At 39.1% G+C, this 25,883-nt stretch overlaps 1 protein-coding gene across 8 annotated transcripts in view; it reads left to right on the top strand.

The window, feature by feature from the left end:
- LOC116162790 (protein unc-80 homolog) overlaps positions 1 to 25,640 on the top strand; it is a 46,053-nt gene extending 20,413 nt beyond the window's left edge. For 5 of the 8 annotated variants that reach the window (XM_031476498.1, XM_031476499.1, XM_031476502.1 and 2 more), the window contains 20 exons: positions 3,210 to 3,417; positions 3,473 to 3,662; positions 3,705 to 4,129; positions 4,215 to 4,488; positions 4,540 to 4,844; positions 4,895 to 5,320; positions 9,678 to 9,896; positions 9,952 to 10,097; positions 10,150 to 10,477; positions 10,947 to 11,150; positions 11,201 to 11,317; positions 16,843 to 16,977; positions 17,022 to 17,145; positions 17,192 to 17,404; positions 17,458 to 17,642; positions 17,693 to 17,849; positions 17,974 to 18,171; positions 18,231 to 18,341; positions 24,612 to 24,725; positions 24,864 to 25,640. In XM_031476498.1, the coding sequence (XP_031332358.1) occupies positions 3,210 to 3,417; positions 3,473 to 3,662; positions 3,705 to 4,129; positions 4,215 to 4,488; positions 4,540 to 4,844; positions 4,895 to 5,320; positions 9,678 to 9,896; positions 9,952 to 10,097; positions 10,150 to 10,477; positions 10,947 to 11,150; positions 11,201 to 11,317; positions 16,843 to 16,977; positions 17,022 to 17,145; positions 17,192 to 17,404; positions 17,458 to 17,642; positions 17,693 to 17,849; positions 17,974 to 18,171; positions 18,231 to 18,341; positions 24,612 to 24,725; positions 24,864 to 25,513 (4,729 nt within the window). In that variant the 3' untranslated portion in view covers positions 25,514 to 25,640. Of the gene's footprint in view, positions 1 to 3,209; positions 3,418 to 3,472; positions 3,663 to 3,704; positions 4,130 to 4,214; positions 4,489 to 4,539; positions 4,845 to 4,894; positions 5,321 to 9,677; positions 9,897 to 9,951; positions 10,098 to 10,149; positions 10,478 to 10,946; positions 11,151 to 11,200; positions 11,318 to 16,842; positions 16,978 to 17,021; positions 17,146 to 17,191; positions 17,405 to 17,457; positions 17,643 to 17,692; positions 17,850 to 17,973; positions 18,172 to 18,217; positions 18,342 to 24,611; positions 24,726 to 24,863 lie in introns of those variants that run through there. The other 3 variants (XM_031476501.1, XM_031476497.1, XR_004143611.1) reach the window with 3 other exon arrangements.
- Positions 25,641 to 25,883: the final 243 nt, after the last annotated feature.

Here is a 25,883-nt window from a genome sequence, read left to right as displayed (position 1 = left end):
ATGGCTCCAGTGACTCCAAAGACAGGCGAGTCTCTGTACCTTACCTCCCTGCTTCGTGCAGGTTGCCCTACGCATGGCAGGGCTGATGGAGGGTTAAAGCCACATGTACAGCTAAAAGCCCTTCTACATGCCCATAGACATGCAGTGTTTTTTTTTGCTTATTCGCTTATTCCAGGTCAAGTAGGAGTCTGTGATAAGTCCCAAATATTTCACTGACATTGGCGTCCTCGAAGAGTGAGCCCATCAACGTCCTCTCTCCTCTTATTTGGAGATGGAACAACCTCAGTCTTTTCCAGGTTAATGGAGAAACCCTGGCTACAGCACCATTTATCCACCTAGTAGCCTCATCTCGGTTGACTCATCTCGGTTGAAGAATGACCCTGCTTCCAAGCATGCGCTGTCGGAGCCCCCGCCCCCGGTCAGACATCATACCATACCAACTCTGTAAGCATGTTGGAATGAATGTATAGTGGTCTCAGGACCTCTCTCCAGCTTTCGGGGACACCCTGTAATGTTCCTAGGGGTGTATCAAGCCGACACTGAAAACGTTGACTTACCCTATACAGCAGAGCCACTTACCATTCAAATCGAAACGATGGTAGTTCCGCGGCACTTTTGAATTTGGATGGCAGTCGGCTCGATATGGATGGCACGAATGAACTCCTACTTTGTGTAATCGGTTCTTTTATGTGTTGGGACGTGAGACATAATCGGGAAGGGAATTAAATAAAAGACAGAACTTTTGTGCGTAAGAAATGACAAGATCAAATAAATATATTACGCACACACAATACCATGCCAGGGAAACCTTCTACGGGACTAAAACCCTGGCATAGGCCTCACAAATACATGAAATAAATCACCTACCGCAATAAAATGCAAGAGAAAATACACATAAATAAAACATCTCAAATGGTATGATAAAAATCAGATAATCAAATCAAATGCAATTAAACAAGTTCATGAAAACAAAATACACAAGACATCATAAATGCAGTGGAAAACATGATAAATCAATTCAGTACAAAAACACATCAAAATACCTGTACCATCAATTGAGATAACAAAACTCGTCAAATAAATAAATTGCCTGTACATAGGAAACATCAAAATGGTGTGGCTCTACTCCAACCTTCATTAACATAATTTAATTTAACATGAAAAGTACATGTTGCAATTAGGGATGGGCGATAACTATTTCCACCTATCGATAAGTATCGGGTACTTACCTATCGATATATTTTACTTATCGATATGCCGATAATTATCGAAATATCGATGGTTATCGATATATCGATACTTATCGATAACTATCGAAATATCGATAACTGTCGATGTATCGATAAGTATCAGTATATCGACAGTTATCGATATGTTGATAGTTATCGATATATCGATAGTTATCGATATATGAATACTATCGATACATTGATAGGTATCGATATATCGATAAGTATCGATATGTCGATAATAGTTATCGCTAGGGATGGGCGATAACTGTTTTCACCTTCAAAAAGATCTAATTTCTAAAGATTTTATTACTGCGTGGATTTGGCATGGATGATGATGTGACTTAGCGCTTCTTTTGAGAAAGGGAGCAAAGTTAAGTTTCCGAAACGTCGAGCAACTAAAAATAGTAACTTTAAACGAGAGTAAACCCGAAAATGGATTTTATTAATAAAAATAGTAGCGCTCGTTGAAATCTCAACAATAACATAATCTTATCGTACCAATAGTTATCGACATATCGATATATCAATAGTTATCGACATATCGTTATATCAATAGTTATCGATATATCGATATAGAAATAGTTATCGACATATCGATATAGAAATAGTTATCGACATATCGATATATCAATATTTATCGACATATCGATAGATATCGATATATCGACTTATCGATATATCGATAGTTGATATATCGATTTTTTTAGCTCTACCTATTGTTATTCGATATATCGATAACTATCGATACCTATCGATATATCAAAAAAAATTCCCATGCCTAATTGCAAGCGCAGCGGTACTCTGAAGCCAGGAAAATCCCGACCGATCCTGCACTTGTAAAGGTGATCAACACCCATGTCAGACATCCTTTGATAACCATCCGGAGAGCTACTTTCCAGTCGATCAGCCTTGCACTGACCCGGGTATCTCCTTTTGGTTGGTCCAAAATTACGTAGTCCCCCGAGCCTCGAAAGTGTGTTTCCAGGAGACATGTGAAAACCTCGCCCACGGTTGACGCATATGTTGGAAACTTCAGTGTCCACACTTTTTGCTCCGGTCTTTTAAAAGGATCTTCTGAAGTTTTTGATCATTGGGGAAATCCTTTATGTTACAGAAGATCCTCCATGATCCTTGCTTAGACTTTCGAAGATGGTCCTTATAACTGCGTTGAGCGATCTCAAGATTTTCCCAGTACGCAGGCAGCTTAGTTCGCATGGCCATATTAAAGAGCCTACGAACCCAACAAGTTCCACCAAGGTATTCTCTTTGCTCCTCGAAAGGCCCGCAGAGCTAGAGACACTGTTAGTCCTTGACCGATACCAAGATATTGAGTGAATCTTGCTGCTCCGGCCCTGTCTTTTAGCTCGCGTGGCCAGAGCACTCGCTTTCGTCACAAATGTGACGTGCGAAACCCCCGAGTGCTCTTGAAAGTTATGCCGCTGGAGTGCCTGATAGGATGCCTCATCGACACCTAATACGACTACGAGGAGAATTCTACCGGGCACCTCCTGGCGGAAGAACGTCCTCCATATGCTCGTTCTGAAACCAGGCTTTTGCGTCTGTAAGCGCTTGAAGACGGTAGCCGTGTCATCCGGGAACCCGTATAACACAGGCATCCCTTTCACCCAGACACAGAGCCCGCTTGACCCGAGGTGTTACCTTCGAGCTCGCTCTTCCTAGCCATCGCCTTCTGTTCTTCAGTCGTATTATTCTTGCGAGTAGGAGCTGGCCCACCATCACAACCTTGAATAAGGTCCTGCGTTGGAGCCCTTCCCTTCTTTCGAGGGAAAAGCTTGTTGGTCCCCCTTGACGAGGAGTCCACAAGTAGTTATAATCGTCACTCCCCACACCACACCATGAGTCACTTTACGAACATTCAGGTGTCTGTGTGGGCGTTCCCCTATCAGCCAGCCAGCGGGAAAATGATCGGATTCTCTCACCTTGCATAGGCAAAAAAAAAGTAATTATTCTGTACAGGTTTCAAGTATTGTGGAAACTGCGATATCAGGTTTGGCCTCGAATGGAAGAAAACGCGCACATTTTATTTAAAGTCCCCCCACCTGGCATTGAATTTACACTGCCATCCCCAAAAATTGGAATCGAGTGCCTTGAAGTTGTAGATTCACCTTGGAAGCTGCACGTTAAGACGAAAGTAGAAGAGGTGGCACTTAATCAGGAAAGACATGTACGTATTAAAGCTTTCACTGGTGTTAGATACATTTATGACACCCTGATTACAGCGATCTCTAGTCACTGCTACCAAAACTCGTAAAAAACAACAAGCGGAAATGGTGAAGATGTTTCTACAATCGGAAGACGATAAGAAAAGGGCGGAGCGTGAAAACTTCCTTATAACAACAATTCCGATCACTATACAAGCAGGTCACGAACCGAGTCTTTACCACACAGCAGGAGAGGAGCACGAAGAAGGTGTTGCATACCCAGTGCGGTTATAACTAAATACCATGATAGTTGCAGGAGATGATGACCCCATAGAGGGACAGTCACGTAACGCCGGTCATCACCAGCACTCGGCCCATTCCCTCTTTCCGTCCTGCCTTTGCTCTGCTGTTACGGAAATAATCGGTCTATTAGACGATGCAGCTGTGGCGCCCGATGGAAACGCTGTATACGAGGTGGCCTACGAGGTTATTTGGTGCTGTCTTGTCGAAGACAGTGCTTTGTTCTTACGCTACATTTTGGAGAAATTGACTAGGGAAAAGCAAGATCAAATTTTTAAAGTGTTGCGTCATTTAATACGTTTTATACCCAAGCTACCACAACAGGCAGCTTTCGCCTTATATAATTATATAATTGGTTACGTTATGTTCTATGTACGGACCCCACACGAAGATGGACAAAAATTAATTGGAACTGCTCTTTCGTTATTGTGGATGGTACGTTTCGTTTTTGAGTCTATATTTTCTTTGTTTCTGAAGCCAACTCTTAAACTGCCTTATAATTTTATTCGATCCCTTGCAGGTTGTGCATAGCGTTCACGGAATAATGTTTAAAGATCTGAAGCAAATATTACGAAAAGAACAATGCGACACCTCCATACTCCTAACGGCAAACGTACCATCGGCAAAGAAAATTATAGTGCACGGTCCCCAAGATCCCGACGCTGGCGGAATTCCATCGCAATTCCCGGTACAGGAAGATACTCAGTTCTGTCAAATTTTACGCGAATCGTTAGACTTCTTTGGCATAGACGAAGCTCGCCATAAAGAATTTTTCTTGGTCGACTACAAAACACGTAAGTTGTAATTTGTAGTTACTGTAACTGACACTGGTGGCGCGTTTGTAGATCAAATTCGAAGTCCTTCCTCTTACGTCCGTGACTTTTACTTCTTTAAACGCTCGCAGTATCCTCAATTGGAGTTGGTCCATATGAAACCGGAAGAGGCATTTAATGCGCTGCAGCGCCAAGAGTTGGTTTACAAGTTTGTCGAAATAGGCAAAGTGCTGCTGACGTGGGCGATACTTAAAAACGTTGACATGGTCGTGCAGCGAGTCGTATTTTTGCACGAGGAGTTAATGAAGCTACCTTCCTTCCCCAGGAAGGCATTGGAATCCGACATGGATTTATACAAAGGTGGTGAAATCGGGAAGGTAACAATCGTGCGAGCTTTACACCATTTAGCATCTGTCACAAATTGCAGCAATTATTAGGATTGGATGTTCTGCACAAGTTTATGTGGATTCGACTAATCGCGCGAATGTTTGAAGCGATGGCTGGCAACTTTGCATATTCGGGGGACATCCACCTGTTCTTAAACGTGTTAAATGGAGCTTTTATTATACACTCGGAGGACAGTATTATTTTACGTTACGTCGTTGCAACGTACATAAATGCGGCGTTTCACTTCAAAAACATATTCTCAACCAATGGGTACCTACTGATAATGCCTACTTTGCTAAAGATTTATTCAAACCATCCAACAAATAAGCTTGTAACGACAACTGTCGAGTATGCTGTTAAACAGTTTTACTTAATGAATCGGAAACCATTTATATTGCAAATGTTTGGTTCAGTTTCGGCCATTTTAGATACAGATGAAGAAGGAACTTATGGTGACGCACATAAGGTAAACTTTTGTTCATAAAACATTTATGTCCTTTTTGAGTTATGAATGTATTTCTTTGGAGTCAAATCATCACTTGCAAGTACATTGTAAATTGACACAAAAGTTAAGAGGATAAAAAGGATGAGGGGTAGTGTACAACTCTAAGTTAAACATTATACAAGTTTATTTTAGCGAGCTATAAAAAATGACGTTTTTTTTGGAAATGGGATTTTTATCCCCTGCACTTTTTTTTGCTGTTTTTTTTAAATGGAATTACGTAATTGGGATGGGTATTTTTTATCTCCTGGTGCTCTTTTGTTTTTTTTAAATTTTGACATGGTACCTATTACATAATTGAGATGGGTGGTATCTGTGTCCCCTGATGCTCTTTTGTTTTTTTGTATGGGATCATTGTCCCCCTTTTTTTTAAGTCGAATTAATTGGGATGGGTGGAATTTTTGTTCCTTGATGCTCGGTTATTATTTTTTTTAATTTTGTAACGGGATTAATTGACATGGTGGAATCTTTGTTCCCTGCTCTTTTGTTTTTTTTTATATGAGATCATTACAAAGAGTACACAATAGTTACTCTTTGATCAATGTCCTTGTTTTTTTTTAAATGGAACTAATTGGGATGGGCGGGATCCTTGTCCCCTGATGCTCATTTGTTTTTTTTTGTATGAGATCATTGTTCCCAGTTTTTTTTAAACGGAATTAATTGAGATGGGTGGAATTCCTGTCCCCTGCGCTTTTGTTTTGTTTTAATGAGATCATTGTCCTCTGTTTTTTTTTGAGACGGAATTAATTGGGATGGGTGAGATCTTTATCTCCCGATGCTCTTTTGTTTTTTTTATTTTGAAACAGGATTAATTGGGATAGGTGGGATCTTTGTCCCCTGATGCTCGTTTGTTTTTTTTATTATTTTAGAACGGGATTAATTGGAAGGGGTTGGATCTTTGTATCCTGCTCTTTTGAATTTTTTTAATAGGATTTTTGGTCCTCGGTTGTTTTTGTTTTTTTATTATTTTTAAACTGGATTAATTGGGATGGGTGAGATCTTTAATGGATTCATTGAATTTTTATTTGTTTGGTTTTTTTTTAAAGTAAAAAGGATGGGGAGTAATTGAACAGCAACAATGGCTCGATACATTATTGTTCTGATTTTCGACCGTCTTGCTTAGATAGCAATGTCACGTACGAAGTCCCTTCTGTGTGGGCAGTGCGCCTTCGAGCACCCATGGTATAATAAAGCTGCCTTAGTGAGCCATAATATAACGTGACCTTTTTCCTGTTTAACGATATTCCGCTTACACGGCCATCCTGTCATCGGTGTATTTCCGCGCCGATTTTTCAGGTTTAGTTGAAATTGCAAACCAGCGATTTTTTATATTTTAATTCTAATTATTTTTAAATTTTTTTTTATTGAATGGGGCTCTTTTGGGTTTTTTTAATGGGATTTTTATCCCCTGCCTGGTATCTTTTTTGGAAACCAATTAATTGGGATGAATGGGATCTTTTTCCCCTGCTCTTTTTTTAGCGAATCACAACGAAGTTGAGGTAATCTAATCAATTGTCTGTTCCATCGAGATCTCGAACCCTGGGCCACCTAGACGTGGCTTTAGGTTCTCGCTAATTGATAGCTACTATATGATCTATGTATTTTGCCCGTTATTCATAATCATCATTTACAGTTGTGTTACACGGCAACACCCGCAAGTGGGTTTTGAAACATTTTGTTTAAAGGAGCGCGCCCACCGAATCCGTTCCGCTCGGCTCGGCACCGTTCCGCACAGTCCCGTCCGTCCAGAAGGCGCCCACTGGTTCCGTCTGCTTCCGTGACCGTCCGTCGCATCGCGTTTAGTTCGATGCAAAATGGCATCAAGAGAGGTTGTAACACGTCGAGACGCAGAGAGTTCTTCCGATGAAGAGGTTATTTTAGTGGCTGCATGCAGTGAAATCAAAGAAAGAAGTTATTGGGTACACGATATTTTTATAAAAAGAGACGAGTATGGGGAATTCCATCATTTATTTCCACAATTGCTAGAGGACCCGGAAAAGTTTTTTAAATATTTCATACAAAATGGGATAATGACGCACCAACTCTATTAACTTTTCGTCACCCATGTTTGTGCGCTGCAATTGCGACGTATAATGTACTGCTATTTTAGAATTTTAGCGATAGACGGGTGCGTCACCGGCAAAAGTTGCTAGTCGAAGCAACCACGACGGAGACGAACTGGACGGTGCCGAACGGGTCGGAGTGCGACGGATTGGGTGGGCGCTACTCATTGCTTTCTGTGTAAAGCAACTCGGACGGAGAGACGGGACTGTGCCGAGCGGAACGGATTCGGTGGGCGCGCTCCTTAATTGTCAGCTGTTTTTTTTTTAAGGAATTAATTGAGAGGGGTGGAATCTTCGTCTCCTGATTCTCTTTTGCTTTTGTTTTATTTTGTAACGAGATTAATGAGGATGGTTGGAATCTTTGTCCCCTGTTCTTTTGGTTTTTTTTTAAAGGGATCATTGTCCTCTGATGCTTTCTTGTTTTTTTTATTTTGAAATGAGATAAATCCCATACTTTTTTTTGATTTTTTAAAATCTTGAAACTGTGTTAATTGGGATTGGTGGGATCTTTGTCCCCTGCTCTTTTGGTTTGTTTTAATTAGGATCATTGGCCCTGCTTTTTGTTTGTTTGATTTCTTGTAATTTAAATATTATACAATTTAATGGGTGTTTATTGAACAGTACCTAACAATGGCTCAGTACATTACTCTGATTACCTGTGACCTAAAGCACAGTTTCATTGTGAGACCTTAAGTAAATTAGAGTGACCATGTCTAATTTACCTTTACTCCTCCCTCTCCCCCTTGTTCCACAGCTTTCTGAGCCCTACTCATTTTTCAGGGCTGCCTATGTTCGTTTAGCTCAGAAATTGACAAATAATAAGGCTTTTTACACGCCATCTAGAATATTACAGATGCATTTTACAGCATCTGAAGACTTTGCATTGCAATGTGAAACGTTTCAGAGCTTTTTTTTTGTCATTTCCAGACTCCCTAGGCTCGCATAGCTCTTGTAAAGACCTGGATGGACTCAGTGGTTTTTTTACGCTCAAGTACAAGCTTCTTCTATCTTTTCCAGATCTTCATAGTTTCTTGGAAAGTTGTTTCCACAGTATTATTTTTTAGCAATCGAAAATCTTTAGAACTTCCTAGGAGCTTTCCACTGTTTTATCTGTGTCCAAGATAAGGATGATCTCGGAAACCATAAAATATATGATACTGTATACACATATACACATATATATATACAATGTATAGTCGTGTGAGAATACTTATCAGACAAATTTTCTATTTTACAAGGAATTTGTCCGATAGGTAGGTATTCTCGCACAATTAAGGCGTTGTGCGCGGGCGCACCATCCCGTTGAAACCAACAGTTTCCAACTTTTGTTTTTTTGTATGTTGCCCTTTATTGTACTTGTAATAAAAAATGCTACTCAATACATCAGTATATACTTTTTTACGGGCCATGTAAAAAAATAAAAACGAAATCGTTCCGTTTTCCGGGGACATCTTCGGAAGTAATCCGAATTAGGTATCTGGTTTTCTCTTTAAAGTAAACTGTTTAATTACGCAACTTTTCCCTAATTTGACAATCGTCATATATTCTATGGTTTCCGAGCTCCCCTTGATAGACATCCTTATCTTGGGCACAGTGTACACCCTCCCCAGATCCTAGAAATCTCAGAAAGTCTCAAGTCTCATAAGCATTTGACCCTATACATTCCGAGAAATGACCATTGAAGAGCTCTGCAAAGGCTCATAAATGCTGTAGAAGCTCTGGAGGGCATCTAAGAGGCTCTGATGGAAGAAGGTCTATGGATGCCCTGTAAAGGCCCAGAATTGTTCAGAAATTTCTAGGTCCACGCGAGTCTACAAAAGGCTTATCTTTTGTCTTGTAAGAGCTTTTAAGAGCTTTCAAACAAGGTTTTTCCACACTGATCAAGCAGCAGGTTTTATTACAGAACACAAGAACTTTTTAGGCTTTTCCAAAGCTCTCTAGAATAGTCTTGTGGCTATTAGAAGGCCATTTTTGGAGCTTGATAAGCTCGTTTTGCCTTGCAATGTAAAGGAAACGCTCAGAAGTTTTTCATAACTACGTACTTAGCAGCTTTTCAGAGCTTTAGGTATATAGTCTCTCCAGAGACCAGTTTTTTTATTTGTCATGGTATGCAGTTCAGTTGATTAATAAAGTATTCAAACAACCAGAAACACTCCATCATTTAAAAAAATACAAAAATTGCATATAGAATTGACTTATTATCTGTAACTCTCTCTGTGTTTTTATTTGATTGTTAAACCCGACTCACTTATTTTTAGATACAATCAAGCTGTCTATTCAACTTGCTGTTAAGCTTGGAAACACCCTCCCCCGATCCCCTTAACATAGGCGAATTAGTCAAAGAAGAAAAACCGCTAAAAGCGATCGATTTTTGTTACCACGACGAAAACGAAATGGTTACCATTTTGGATTGCATTTCTCTGTGCGTTATGGTGGTTTCGTATGCATCCGAAAGCGTACGAGGTTACCAAATGTTGGTAAGAAGTACGAACAAATGCGTAACTCACGAGTTGAACAATTGTTAACTTGCAGATTATTCTGGAGGCAATCCTGCCTTGTTACGTTCAGCATATCCAGCTGCCGTCATATAACAAAGAAGGTAAAAGCGAAAGGGAGATTTTGCATCAATTATCGATCGCTATACGGACGTTAGTGAACAACTGTGAAGCTCTAACTAAGTATGTACACCGACATTATCGAATAGACCGGCTAATACTATCTCATCTGCAGAAGCTACAACGGACCATATAGATCTAGTCCGGAACACAAGGGCTCCAGTCAACGGAACTATAGTCGTGGTCCGTATTCTCCAGGATATGATTTTGAGGACGAATCCCATTCGAAATTTATGAGCGAACATTCACGAGCTAAGACCATATACGAGCACGATGTCGAGGATTCGGAAGTGCTAAGGGCGGAGTACAGACGACCCCGCGATGTACTGTTATCGTTAGTCGGCGACTTCATTTGCCGCGCAACTTCCCGCATTCAGGAGCTTAATAAAAAAACTAATCAAGAGGGTAAAATTATTGAACTGTTGGATATCCGCTCGCACGTCGTAAGTATCCTTACTATACAGTGCTATTTATTAAGAAATAGATACTTTGGGGTCGACGTCTATTGTTTTTTCCAATGTCTACTTTGAAAAGACAAAATCTCTTCTGAAGGCGCCTAATTTTATGCAACCAAAATAGCTTCTTAAAACAAATCTCGCTGAATATTGTTGCTTTGGCTTCCGTATTTTTGTTTTCATTTGTGTGTGATGTATTTAACTGAAGAAAAAGTTGGTACTGTTAATTGGTAAAGTGCCAGAAACCGTTTAAGAAGCGAAAGAGATTTATGTTCTGGGAAGCCAAAGCAACAATATATTAAATTTAATCAATATGACAATCAGATCTTTTAGGCGCCTTCAGAAGAGATTTTGTCTTTTCAAAGTAGACATAGGGGAAAAAAATACACGTAAATCCTTATGTCTACTTCTTAATAAATATCACTGTATGGGACTTTACGTATAAAACGAATTCCAGCGACTGGCAGATATCGCACACAGCTTATTGAAAGTGTCACCTTACGATCCCGAATCAATGGGTTGCCGTGGTTTACAGCATTACATGACTTACATTCTATCGTCGACTGAATGGGCGAACGATGCCATGAGACCAGCTCTTGTTACAATACTGAGGAGGTTGGATAAAGTTTTCCAAAAGATATCTAAAAAACCTTCAATACGGGTACACAATTCGCATCATTTGCTTGTGAATATTTCAAACGTTTGTTATAGCGGAATACTGACTGGGATGCTGCTGCTGGTTTGTTGAAAGGAATATACGACACAATGGTAAAATACCCTTACATTATGCATTGGCAGCACATTAAAGCTCTTATCAATACATGTCAGGTAATTGTGCTTGTTTTATTTTTAGATCTTTATTACAATGTGCTTCTCCAAAACTTTCACTTTGTTGAACTGACACAATGCAGTACACTACCAGTAGGTCCCAAACCTGTTTTACATGCTGAAATTTATTTCATGAAAGTTAAAAGTGAAATAACTTTCCAGAAATTTTTGAAGTGATACATGTGCTTTACATATTATGCTGCAATTCTATTTCACTTTTTCATGAAATTTTGCTAATACCAACAAAAAAAAATGTTTCACGCCCAAACCGAAAAGTTGAAAGGTATTTCACTTTTAAGAAAAGCGCTTTCATTATATCAAAATGGCAATTAAAGCTTACTGTGACTATAGCCAATGGAAAAATGGATTCACTAGGTTTTAAGGTCAGGTGAATTTTGAGTTTCTAATGAGATCTGTGATTAAATAAATAAAGAAGTCTTGCACGAATTGAATGGTAAAAAATTCGGGTCGTTGATTTCCTTGTTTTTCGGTTCCCGCCGTAATCCGCATCACAGAATGCTTCAAGATCATCTCCACGATGTTTGTACAAAATTCCATAGTTCTGGGTTTCTTTTATGTACCTACTTCAAGAGTCGTTTCACCATTGCCCATTCCTTTACGCTAGGAAAGTGTAGGCTTCCTGGGAAATAAATATTGACATTTTGGTGACAAGTGTTTTTCGGGTAATTGGACCCTGCTGAATCCGAATTTGCCTGTCACCAGTTCGAAATTCGGCTGCTAAAGTCCCAAATCAAGATGGCGGTCAAAATAGGGAGTAAAATTCACTATACTTACAATATAAAATTTCTTGTTGTTGTTAAACAAAGATATTATCATGATTTTTATCTAGTACATACGTTTTGCTATTTATTACCTTAAATCATGTCAATATATATGATTTAAGTTTATCTTATAAAAAATCTGTAACCAAAAAAATCAAGATGGCGGTCAAAATGGCGGTAGAAACTTTTTTTAATTGAAAACTCCATATACTGCGTGTCCACTACCAGGTACAGAAGCAAATGTTACCTGCGTATTAGGTACATTATTTTTTGCAAGTTTTATTTTTTATACAATATACAGCTCTTTTTTCAGTCTCTAGTTTGGTACCCAAACTCTTCCTCGTGTAACAGACTGTGGTTGGAATAATGATGTGGTTGCAAACGGATGCTGTGCACCAGAAGTTGCCAGTGTAAAGGCGTTTGCACCAAAACGAAAGCGAAGAAATCTTCGGATTCAAGTGACGAATCCGAATAAATGTTATAGGCCAGTAAATCAAGGAAATTTAACAGGGGTAACCCAAGAATTTTGGGTACATTTTTTCTTTTGCCCCTCGATTAAAAGAGTCTCTAAAGAAAATCCCGAGTTTGCGCACTCTGGAAGTTCACGGTTTTTCCGCCATTTTAAATTAGATTTTTTTAAACGCTCATACCACGCGTTCTACTTATCATACAGCGAGCAAACAGGAGTCTTTGGATTCATCAGGATTTATATTTTTTGTAAGTGTAAGAAACACCGTCCGATGCGTCAGAAAAAAGTTACTGACGCTCAAAATTATAAAGAGAGCTTCGTAAACTTTTTGACCGTAGCTCAAAAACGGTGAATCAGAGGTTGAAACTGCCCGAAATAAACAGGGAATATCGATGTAGAACGTACAATCAAGTAGGTAATAATGAAGAAAAGAGTAAGCCAGAAGTGAGAAGCCTAGAAATCATTATTCAAAGTCAAAAAGTAATTCGTAATTTTTGATACCTACCGAAAACGTCCTTAGAACTTGTAAAATATATCCGCAATAGCGTCAGCAAAATGTCAAAAGCAAAACAGCAAGAGAAAAATTTCGTTAAACTAAAACTCCTAAAAGGCAGACAAAAATGCAGTTGCGGATTTTCCATAAGGCACAGTAGGCCCGGGCCTAGGGCGGCCAATCGTCACTGATGAAAATAACTCAAACTCAGAGTACGTACCTGAATATTTTAAAGTGAAAAGTCGTTGCTCACTGCAAGAGTCTATTATAGCAGTTAGCAGCTGTTATAGTTAAGAGTTAACTAAATTAAAATTTCTGAATCGATTTTAAAAGTTGGCAATAAAGTAAATTCATTATTGTAGTTTATATGATTTGTACTAAGACAGGGGCGGGTACGTGGCCTGGGGCCTAGGGCGGCCAAGACTGCAAATCCGCCACTGCAAAAATGTAAATGGTTGTATCAAAGAGTAACCATAATTACTCTTTGGTTGTATGTCGTTTTGTATAAAGAAGTGTATGTGCCATTAAAAAAACCTCTGCATGACCTCAAGTCGCCGAACAAAGAACTATTGCAATAAGAAATCTATGACACTTAGGACAAAGTTACTACAGGACCAACTTACATCTAAACTAGTGGATTACAAAGTAAACACCTAGATGGCGTAAGAATTTTGAATTTAATACAGTGACTTTATAGAAACAGTGGCGACAATAGGAGTTCGGCCGCCATTTTGCGTCATAAAGTTGGCAACACACAATACACGTAGGCATGTGTGGCGTACACCGCAATATCATATTAGGGAGCAGTCAAATTACCGGCGCAGCGCGCGGTGGTTGCGTTACACATATTGTGAACGACTATTTTCTAAACGTTTTATTAGTATTTATTGGTCTAAGCAAAAGACGTATAATTATGATTTTCGCTACCATTGAGTAAGTCTAATTGAAAACATTTTTTGATCATCCCATAGGTCACACATCAGTGGGTTCAGCATCATATCTTTCAACTTTCACAGCCCCGCCGGAGTGGATGGTCCAGATTCCATCAACTGCTTTCTGAAAACCATCCTTTCAATTGCACGTCTTACTCTGCCTCGTCAACATACACTCTTCGCTGAATCCAACTTATAGAAATTGTTCGATGGGCTATTGCACTGCGAGTCGAATATGGTATCGCGTTTCACAACAATATCCTCAATCGCTGCCACATTGTCACACATATTAGGTTCCGCCATATTCGTTTTCAGCTATTTTTTGATGCCTTTGTCCTCCAATGCACGCGGAAATACAATTAGGTACTGAATTCATTGCCATCGAAACACAAATTTTTCACTGTCTGCCTCTGGCAGTTGACTGCAGAAGTCGCTAATGTCAGGCTGTCATCTGTCATGATACTATTTTTTAAGGAACATCATGACACCTGTATTTCAAATTTGTCAATCAGTGACGTTTTTAGAAGCGCGGGAATGCGCGTGAGCATATCTATTAGCGGAAACCTTAGGCGGAAACACAGCTTAAATAGTAAGTAAGCTGTGAAATTTGACGCAAAATGGCGGCCGATCTCAACGACCAATCAAAAATTAGACACTCTCTTGTCGCCACTGTCTCTATAAAGTCACTGTAGAATTTAAATTACGAGCGAAAAGAATTTAAATAAGAGTACGGAGAAGGTCGAAGGATATAAATTTATTTATTTATATAAATAAGAAATTTCAATTGGTAAGAAAATAAGTGCAAACAAAATCTTTTGCTCACTTAAAGTAAAATAAATTAATATATTACAAAACGCGGTATGTGGAGCGCCATTTCAGCCTCCATCTTACATTTTTCATAAAATAATAATAAGTGGGAAAACGTATATAATGGGGTCATCCCGCCTTCATTTTTTAATTCTGATCCACAAAGTACATTAAAAATAAAAAGACCCGTGTGTCCTCAATTTTTATTTGCGAATAAAATAAACCCAAAATAAATTATTGAAAAGCTGTGTTTTTAGTCCGAATTTGAAACGCTTCAGACTAAATACGTCACAAACCTACAACCAATCACGTAGAAGTGAGCTGGCAACCTTACGCAAGGGTCTGACGTTTGTCACATTTGACGTTTTGAGAGGGATGTTTAACTGCATCTAGCACGAAAGTGACAAGTGCCTGTGACAGATGACGCAAGTTATAAATGCCATTCTCCTGCAATATTGCCAAGTCGTTATGTCATCTGAATGGTTCTAGGAGCTGATGATTTATGGTTTCAGGTACACGCTTATTAAATTAGAACTGCGGAATTCAACTATACTGTAAACCCCCTTTATATGCTACATAAAAATCATGACACATTTTTGTTTTCAACAAGAAAAAATTTAGTTTTAGTCGCCATTTTGGCCGCCATCTTGATTTGAGGCCTTATCAGTCGGAATTCGAGATGGTGACAGGCAAAAGCGAATTCAACAGTGTCCAATTACCCTAAAAGCACGTCCAGCCACGTGAAGTGTCATCATCAACATTGTCATGAAGTTCACAAGGTGTCATTTTCACAGGTTACATTTACTAAACAAATTGGTGAATGTCTTATTCCAGTATCTAGGAGCTTGGCGTAGTCCATAAATGCTTTTTCTCAGAGAACGTACCGATCGCCATCTCACGGCTGAAGGTTTCACTGAAATCAATCCCTTCACGTCAGCCGCGTAGCGAGACGAAAATGCGCCCGTGGCGGAGATCGGTTATGCCGCCCCCGGTTTTTGCAATCATTCCCTGCTGAAGATAATTTATTTTGCAAATGTAGTATTATAATAGTATAAATAAAAAATAACTCTAATATTGGAATTAATATTAAGTTGCTCGGAAGTCAGAACGAAAGTCAGAACTTGATTTTCCGAGCTTTCAAGGCTGCGAACTCGTCCATTGCAGCGTTGAAATCTATTGCGTTGGTGAGCTCGTGTTCGATGAAGAGAATAGCCAAGTTTGATAATCTAAGTTGACTCATGGCTGAACGATGGTAAGGTGCCGACCGCGTAATGCGGCTGCTGGCCAGCAATGCCGCCCCTCCCGGGCTGCCGCCCGAGGCGGACCGCCCCCGTCTCGCTACGCGGCTGCTTCACGTTGTTGGCTACAAGACGCGCCTTGTAACGCTCCACTGGAACCATCAGCATCAATCACCTTGTTATCAGTCAGCCTAGGAACTAGGTCCCAAGTGTGATTTTCATTGAGCGTATTTACCTCCTCAATCATTGCCATTTTTCAATTTTTGACTGCAATCCAAACATTGGGGGAGTTGACAGATTTTTATGATATCCGATTGGCTAACAAACGCAGACCCTTCCCCTCCCTGACTTCCAAATTCAAAAAGATACATTGTGGACAACTGTATAATGACTATTAATGGCCCATTGAAGGTAATCACTAATTAGTAAGTTGTATTTGACATTTCATTGCGCACTTTTTGTCTCATATGTACTGTCTTTTAATCTCTCCCGGAGGAAAAGTAAATGTCCCTTAAAAAGCACATTGATTTAGTCAACGAAGAAGCAAAAATAATTTCTGGATTGTGTCAAGTTCATCTTCAACTTTTACACGAACACAATATACATACAAACACAATACTTGCAGAATGATTCTAAGATTTAAACTATTCTGCACAATGTTTCAGACGAATCGTCACAAGAACTTTGTATGTACATATTATATAGTTATTTCTTCATTCATTTTTGTACAATATCGCCCGACATTTTAGCCATTTTCACTGAAATCTCAGTTTCTGCACGTTTCTAATGAAAGAAAAATTTTAGACCTTAATAGTTGGCGAGAGTTGCCCTACAGAAGGTGTCTCGTCGGCTACCGCGGCACTTATGACCCAAACGCCACCGCAACATTTCTGCTCCATGGTGGTACGCCTCATCGCGTTGCAGATCCTTAATATACAGGTAGGAACGTGAAAAGTGAAACTATGAGTTTAATTTCCTTGTAGGACATGTACACTTTAGAGCAGGTATGCGGGGGCAGCTCAATTTTGCCCACACAAGATAAATCAGAAAACATGATCATGAACCTTATAATGCCGCTGTGTCTAAGAGTAGGTAGCGGGCGTAAAGGTAAGTTCATAAAATGTAACCGACAGTTACACGAACCGCATTGTAGATGTCGGAGTGATGAAACAATCTGATATTAGTTTCGCTCTACTTTTGGTTCTGCATTCTGTGAGTCCACCAAGCACCAAGGCTGCTATTAGCACAGGTCAGAATATAAAAGCAGCTACTGAAATGCGTGCTGGAAGTCTGACATTTACAGGAACTCGAGACACTAAGGTGACGGCTCGCATAAATACCTCACTCTATAAGGTCTCCTTTCTCGGTACCTTCATTTAACAATTAGCTATAAGTAAATCTGACAATGGATTGTTGCAGCTTTAAAGATAATGACGATCTGTTTCGAAGGAGAACTTGTCGCGGATTGGTCGAGAATTTCGCGCACCATGCGCGAACTCGGCAAACGTAACGAAGCGACCAGTTACCTGTGGGATTTTCTCGATTTCGTCGTCACGCATCGGACTCCGTTATTTATCCTGATGCAACCTTTAATTTTTCAAAAGGTTTCCGGTAGTTTTGCAACGACTGTCTCTCTGACAACTCGATTTTGCAGCTTGCGCAACCACCGATATCGGACTTCGAGCGTACTATGCACTCCAAGATCCGAGATAAAATTCGCAGCGTCGGATTGCCGTTGCCCAAAAGCCGGGGAGCTTTGCTAATGGAATTGGCTCACGAAATGAAGGAGCTGAAAGAAGAACTGGAAGATAGTGCGTTTCGGTTTAGTTTTCAATGCACTTAATAATTTTTCCTCTTAATTGTGTTTATTCCTCTTTAGATTATAAATGCATGGTTGTTCAATGTTGTAAGTAAATATGAACTAACTGTTATTAGCTTCAGAAAGCAGTACCGAGACCGGACGGAAACCTGAGTCTACTCATCCTACAGTCCAAATGACCAGCGAGGTTAACCAAGGGCGTCATCAGCGACCGTCGTTGATCGAATTTCTAACCGGGGGTGAACTTGGTAGTCGTCACGGATCGAAGGTCTTACCTGATCATCATTCAAGTATTTCGCATCAACCTACTAAGGGTATAATAACCAGTTCCTGTTAGTAAAAAAAAGATGGTGTAAGTAGCATACACTTGCAGAATCATCATCCAGTGCTAGTTACGGATCAACCTCCATACAAGGAAATGTCAGTATAAGTGAAGGGCCAGAAGCAGCACCTGATAATTCTGTTCCGAGTAATGTAGTGAATGGTAAGCTCACATGCTGCTTATTTCTTTGCCCCTTCCACTTGAATTAACTGGCGTTAGTTAATATCCATTAAGTGTATGCACGAGTCTTTGTTTCCTACCACTGTGTAAAATATTGATCAATGGATTCATCTTAGCTTTGTTGCCCTATTCATTGTGTGATTAACATTGTAACTGTTATGAAAAATCTGTTCACTCAGTTCCCACTTTACCATATATCAGTAGAACTGTCCATAAAAAAAGGCTGAGCATTAATTGAAGTAGTAGCCATTCTTAATATGTATTTTGGTAGGACCTCTGCTAGAAGTAAGAATCCAGATTTGCGAATATGGAAAACGTGTGGAAGCAACGTGGTAGCCGAAAAACCACGATTTTTCACTTTAATAATAGCTCAAAAAGTATGTTTTTTAAAAGAGACCACTCATAACTGTTCCAAGTTGAATAAATTTACGATATTTGGGGCCCAGAACTAGTTCTATACTATTTTTGGTTTCCAAAATACATCAACCCTTTCTTAGTTTCACTCACGTTTTGAGCTGAAATGAGTTGTACTAGGATAAAAACTTGTTAGCCCACTCAAAGAAGACCAAAAGCAACAAAGACAAAGATAAATTTTGGTATAGGTGCAGGTGAAGGTGTTTTAAACAACATACTAAAAGTACTAATGGATGGTGGTGGAGGTAGTGAGTGAGGGGGGGGTGTAAAAGTCCCTTTTTATAACATCGCTAACGTTTTAAACTTATTATCACCCAATTTAACAAGCTTGAATTTAAATATGTTTAAGAAAAAATTAAAAAGTGAATTGCTGCATTGTCGCATCCCAATCATGATGTAAGGAATTTGCAAAAACTTCTCTTCTTACTTTTTTTTAAAATTATTATATTGGTGCTATGTATGTATCAGGAATTTAAGTGCATGTGAGGGGTCGTGCATTTGCATTTGCATATTTTCGTGTCGTATACATAATATGTACAGGGTGTTTTTTTGGAAGCCTTAGTTAAACGTTTCTAGGAAAGTAAAATAGGTAGGTTTTTAAAAATTTGTACTTAGGAGTTACTCATTTTTCGATTTTTGTAAAAATTATGTTAACCTATAACATTAGGTGACGGATTAGTGTCGCTAGATTTGTTTAAAATTCAATTGTTATAAAATCATGGCCGACTACTAAAACGAAAATCCGAAAAAAATAGTTTCAATTCAATAAAATGGGAATAAGTCAGAAACTGTTAAAGATAGCTATAGGAACAAGTATTGTCCAAATATGCCCATTTCGATTCTTTGTCTCATGCAATAGTAAGAAAATGGTCATTCCATTAAAAAAAAACTGAGTTTTTAGTCTTTGAAGTTTCATAAATTTGGATCTCCATAGGTGCGGTCGTACGCAACGTAACTTTTTTTTAAATACATTAAAAGAAAGCCCTATTCATTCTCTATGCACTGATAAAAATGGGTTGCCATGACTACAACCGTTTTCATGTAATCAATTATCAAAGTACCATCAGCATCCGCCATTTTTTTTCTTGAAGTCAAAATAACTTAAAAACCATCAATGGTAGATATCGACATGTGGGTATCAAAAGAACTGAAATTTCACCAAAAATAGGGGCTGCCATTAAAAATAACGAAGTTACTATCTACTTCCGGTGTTTCCGGAAGTGCACCATTTTGCACCATCGATTCGGCCTTCAGCGTAACTCCTAAGTACAAATTTTCAAAATCCTACCTATTTTACTTTTCCAGAAACGTTTAACTAAAGCTCCCAAAAAAACACCCTGTGTAGGTGTTTACGCTTGCTACGTGTTTAGGCCACATGGAAAAGCAGTGCTTTCTCACTGATTGCGGTCCTTTTTCCACCTTTTGCGACATTTGTATTTTTGTATGTATATTTTTTTCCCCTTTTCTGTTTTTTTGGTGAAAATAAACATATTATTATTATGGTCGGTGTTTCTTATGAGAACTCAGGTCTAGCCTGGTTAACTAATCGCACGGATTAAAATCAAGTAACGATTAGTGTCTGTGTCTATATGTCGCTCGTCTAGTGAAGTTATGTCGGGCCCTTAAAAAAAATTAAAATAAAATAATAAAAAATAAAAAATTCACACACACACATTGGAAATCTAGGGATAATATGTAATGTAATGTATTATTATTATTATTATATATTTTTTCATAAATAACTCGTAAACGGTGGCCCATAGCAAAAAATATAATCTACATAAAATTATTCCCACAAAATATTCTATATACTTTTTCGCTGGGATCAATATTTAAAAAGATATTTAAAGGGAAGAAAGGTAATAATATTGAACTCTACCCATAACGAATGTTATAGTTGTGTATTAACTCACTGAACCTGAACGAGTGAGCCATGTGAGCGGAGTTCTCCAAGTCTATTGGAACAATCTGACTCAAGCATGTATAGGTAAGGGGGGACCACAGAGTTCAAACCCTCCCCATACATGAAAAGAGAGAGATCAGTAGCAATCTGCCAAATCAGTACAAAATTATTAAATTATATTTCCCTATGTTCGATTTTAAAAAAAACACATCAATCTATGAGGTGTGCGCGGTTCACATTCCCAAATCGTACAACTTGTGTGACTATGAACAGCAACTGATAGTCTTTATGATGAAGAGCACTCGGTAAGATTTTTTTAAAGAAGCCGTGTGAAGCCATAGAAACTTTAGGATAAATTTTTCTTAAACTTACGATAACTTGACTTCACATGGCTCGCGCTGACATCGCAATTCATTGTGAACCAACCTTCAATTATTTGTAGGTCATGTGCACCTAGTATTCTACTAATTTCATTTATTCAATACATAAATGAAGAAAATAAGAAAATAAACACCGAAAACAATTACAATAAATGTTGGAAGTGTCCTCCTTGGTATTCTAAGCAATAACCTAACCGATTTCGTAATTAAATTGGACGGCGGTATTTTCAAAAATGTGACAGCTGTCAATTGTATCTACTACTCATTTGAACTACTCAATAGATTGATGTGTTTTTTTAAAAATCGAACATAGGGAAATTACATTGCATGCAAACTCCTATGTTCGCATTTAAAAAAAATTCACTGTATATGTATTTTATACACTATCCAATAAAAGACAATTTATTATTATTATTATTATTAGTTATTATAATGTCTTTAGTTTTTTCGAATCGAGGTCGAAGGTTCTGAATCATTAAAAGCGAAGTATGAATCGTAGAAATTGACAAAATCTGAAGTTGCTGTGAATGTTTACAGGCGTACGAGAAATGCAATGAGCTTTTCTTCCCTAATATCAAGCAATTGCTAGGAATCTTTGCGACTACTCCCGTCACAACTGCAAAGAGAACATTTTCATCCTTAAAACGAATCAATATAAAATTTGAACCGGGCACCACGGAGCTTTGATGACCTACCCACCTACCCAATGAGGATGGACCAAAGGAAACAATGGCATCCTTTTTCTATTCTATTCACAGGGGAGCCTGACCAGGCAGCACTTAGGCACACCCAAAGGTTCATTGTGCCTACCCCCTTTCTTTCGCAATTTGGTTCACAGCACAGCCCATTCCTCTCAATAAACTATCAAGGACTTTGCTTACCGTAAGTTCCTTCTTCCTCCCCGGTTCCAGATAGCTGCCGCCAAGGAGCTGATGTCTGTCTCTGATCAAGGCGTCGCAGTGACAGACCACATCAGGGCCGTAGCCAAAGAGGGGCAAGAGCAGGCCTTGAGACCCACTTTGCCCGCTCTTGAAAATTGCTTAATATGACACAATGTAGCATGCTCATAAATGATTAAACATTTATTAAAAAATTTATCAAAAGAGGAGGTAGAAAATTCCAACCAATTTAAGTGGCGATATTAATTAAGAAAATGTTTTAGGTTGAAAGATGGATTTAATAGTTTGTTTTCTGAGTTAGGTTCATGGTGTGTTTCCCATGTTGTGGGCGCATAAATGATATACATATTGTAACGTAAATTTAATTACGTTTAAAATGGATTAATTTATCACAGTAATTATTATTTATCACTTACAATCGCGCATCGAAGTTGGAACTGAACTTGAACCACAACTCGATGTGCTTATGTAGCAAACAAGATTTCTTTCTACAATATTCTGGGGTGCTCAAGGACGCTTCAGAATGTTCTAGAACAAACATGTCATATTTCCATTCCACATCCGCCTTCGTTCTTTATCGACGATGACTAATCTTTTATGGCGCCTCGATGTCCATCGCGATTTCTGGAATATTCGCTACAATATATTATCACTTTAATGATTTTTTTAACCACCTGCAATACTGGTACCTGGTACCTCTAACTTTTATGACAGAAATCTTTGTTTTGGATCCAGGGAACCTGATCTCAATGATTATCAGCCCGCCTGTTTGTGCACTTATTTTCCGCCAAACCACTAAACCGAAAATAACTAAACCTTGTACGTGTTCTAGGCGTCAGAGGAAAAGCTGAAAAGCTTTCGAAAATGTGTTTGTTATTTTTATTTATTGAATAAATAAATTAACGTTACCTATGCTACCAAATTATATGGAAACTAAATTTTGTAAGAGCAATTAAACCAAAACCACTACTACGTGGGTATTTCCAGTGCAACCTACTCACATAGATCGACAGATTTTGACCAATTTGATGGATGCCAAAATTAATTGTTGATAGTTGCACATTTGGAACCTATATAGCTTTCATATCGCGAAAACCCGAAGTCGATACGAGGCCTTCTTCCCAAGAAAAACGTAACATCAGTAATAATATTGTGCCCAAAAATATGTTGACACAACTTGGGAATTGAGCAATCGAGTTTCCCAAAAAGATTGATCCATAAATAACGATTTCACATGCTTTGAGTATAAAAATATTTTGGTCACCAAAAATACACATGTATCATTTCTTGGTCACTGAGTTTGATCTTTTTCGCAGAAAAATTGGTGCATAAATAACGATTTGGATCGATTTAGGGCAAAGTTAATTTGTGATAGTTGGAATCTATAACCTTTCGTATAAGAAAGTGACCTGAAGTCGATACGAGGTCTAGGGACTGAGCTATAGCACGGAACGACAGACAGGCGGACGTAATTGTGAAAACATAAGCACGCCACTTTCGTGGGTTACGCTATAAACGAATTTCTTCAGCGGATGGCATCTGCACGGCACACAGCAAATCATTAATATTTCGCTCGCCCCCTCTGGAGATTTATTTGCCCGCTCTTAGAAACTAATCTGGCTACAGCCCTGGACCACACGCTCGGTAGTTTGATCTGGCTCGCCACAGAACCAGTACGTGGGCTCGCCCAACGTTAAGCGGTGATCTTCCTAATTTAGCTTCTATTCAGTTTTAGAAGCTTAGAAGGCCCTGGACAGTCTGAGTGGGTTGCTTGTTGGCCCTGACAACGGAGGGAGCAATTCCTAGGGTAGGCTGGGTCCCGACGAAGACCCCACCACTGCCGTTGCGACTCAGCTCGTCCCCCTTTTCGTTGCTCCCTATTCCGCAGTGTCCTGGCACCCAAATCAACCTTACCCTATTAGACTCACTTAATCTATGTAGAGCTTGGAAAAACCTGTCTGATGCTGACAGGGCTCTCAGCGCCGCCTCATTTTCACTGTATATGTATACAGTGTGTTCATTTCAAAAGTACCCACACAATAACTTTTGACTTAAGGTGATTATTGCTTTGAGTGGAAATACTGATTAGAAATCGAGGGGGAAGTTCAAAAATGGTTTCTAGAGAATTAGCTAGAAGGTACGAAATCAATTGTAAATTTTCAAATCCCGCCCCCCCCCCCCTCCGCAGAAGAGCCGGCGATGGTATACTAATGCCAGTGAAAAGCAACCCAGTGTCACCTAACTCCATTTTTAGCACCATGTGCCTATGCACAACTGAGTGTGGGATGCGATGCGGCAAGAGTTGCCTGCTCCAGCGTCTGCGGTGTATGCTTCGGTTTAACCAAGGAACCTTTACACCCTCTCATCCATCAGTACTTTTAGTACAATATTTAAGACACCTTCACCTACAACTATCCCAAAATACGCGAATACACGAATCATTTCCTCTATTTTTCCTTCATTGAGTGGGCTACAGAGTTCAGAAAATGTAATTAGGTTTATTTTGAACGCAAAACAGTGATTGATCGTAGTCCCATGTAGTTCATGGTAATATGTTTATTGTTTTAAGGATTACTTTCACCCATTTGTTGCATACCACTGCTTATTCTTTGACTGAATTGAGTACTTTAGGTGTGTTGAATGTCGCATGTTTCAGATCGTTCCCAGCAATCTTCCATTAGTGATGAACATGGCATACAAAAAACTGATTCACAACATAAGGCACATAAATTACGTTTTGTTTCTTCTGTAGAACTTAGACACTCTTCAGGTAACTGTCTTCCTTTTGTACATATATTCAAGTATTTTTCTCACCAGCTGTAATTGTCGCAATATTTGAAATTTGCGACAAGTGCATGGTTGATGCTTTTATTATAGATGATTACTTATATAGCTGTAAATTCCGCAGGAGAAACCTCCACAACGCCTTTAAGTCCGGGAAGTCCAGCGGATGATAGTTCCGGCGAGTTGCACCCGAACAAGCCGCGCCTTCAAAGAGTCAAGGTTCAGAGTCGTAAAACTTTTCGATTGCGCAAGAGTCGCAAAAGTCGCATCGAAGTTTCGCACATTAATATTGAACCAGAAGAAATACCTGCAGTGACCACGCCATCCCAGACGACCTCGCCCACAACTATCCTCTCCGAACAAACTCCGGCAGAGCTATCGGTTACGTCGATTCCACAGCAGGTCTTTGAGCCTAACAAACTGAGAATATCCTTTCGCTCTAAACCTACTGAGGGATCGTGGGACGAAGATAGCGCAATTTCTCACACATCAAGCACGTCAGGCTACAGGGAATCCTACCCCGTAATGCAACTTAAGGAATCCTTAGACTCGAGCCCCAAACCTTGTCCCCCACTTGCTTCGCCAGACATTCACGATCTGCCCTCAACAAGTAGCGCGGCGACCAATTACATCCACGGTGACAACAGCTCGCCGGATTGCTCTTTAAATGAAAATGGAGAACGTACAGCTCTATTAAGCCCAACGGAGCGTTCATCGTCCCAGCATTCTCTACTTATGATTTTTGACTCGCAGGATGAAACCACACTGATATAAATCCTATGGTTTATAACTAATGTCAATTATTTAATTGGAGTTTGTTCTTGCAAGAATTAAAAACACTACAATTAAAATTGTAAAAGATATAAATTAATAATAAAGCATCCCGTTAGTTATACAATTATTATTTATGGTCAATATGTAATCAAACGTCCGATTTTCACAAAAAAAAAACAAAGGTAAAGGCTAAATTCCCGCAAAATTTCAACTCACTTGCATCAAAATTGCAAAATTTCCCGGTCGATCCCAGACAATTTTTTTTTCCGGCCTCAAAAAAAGGCAGTTCCTTTTTTACCAAGAATCGACTGCACCAACATTTCTCGGGAGAACACTTTTTCTTATTAATTTTGGTGCGTAGAATCCAAAA

This window comes from Photinus pyralis, unplaced genomic scaffold (genome assembly GCF_008802855.1).
Source record: "Photinus pyralis isolate 1611_PpyrPB1 unplaced genomic scaffold, Ppyr1.3 Ppyr1.4_LG2, whole genome shotgun sequence".
In the NCBI taxonomy this organism is placed as follows: domain Eukaryota; kingdom Metazoa; phylum Arthropoda; class Insecta; order Coleoptera; family Lampyridae; genus Photinus; species Photinus pyralis.
This window is presented reverse-complemented; position numbering and strand designations above follow the sequence as displayed.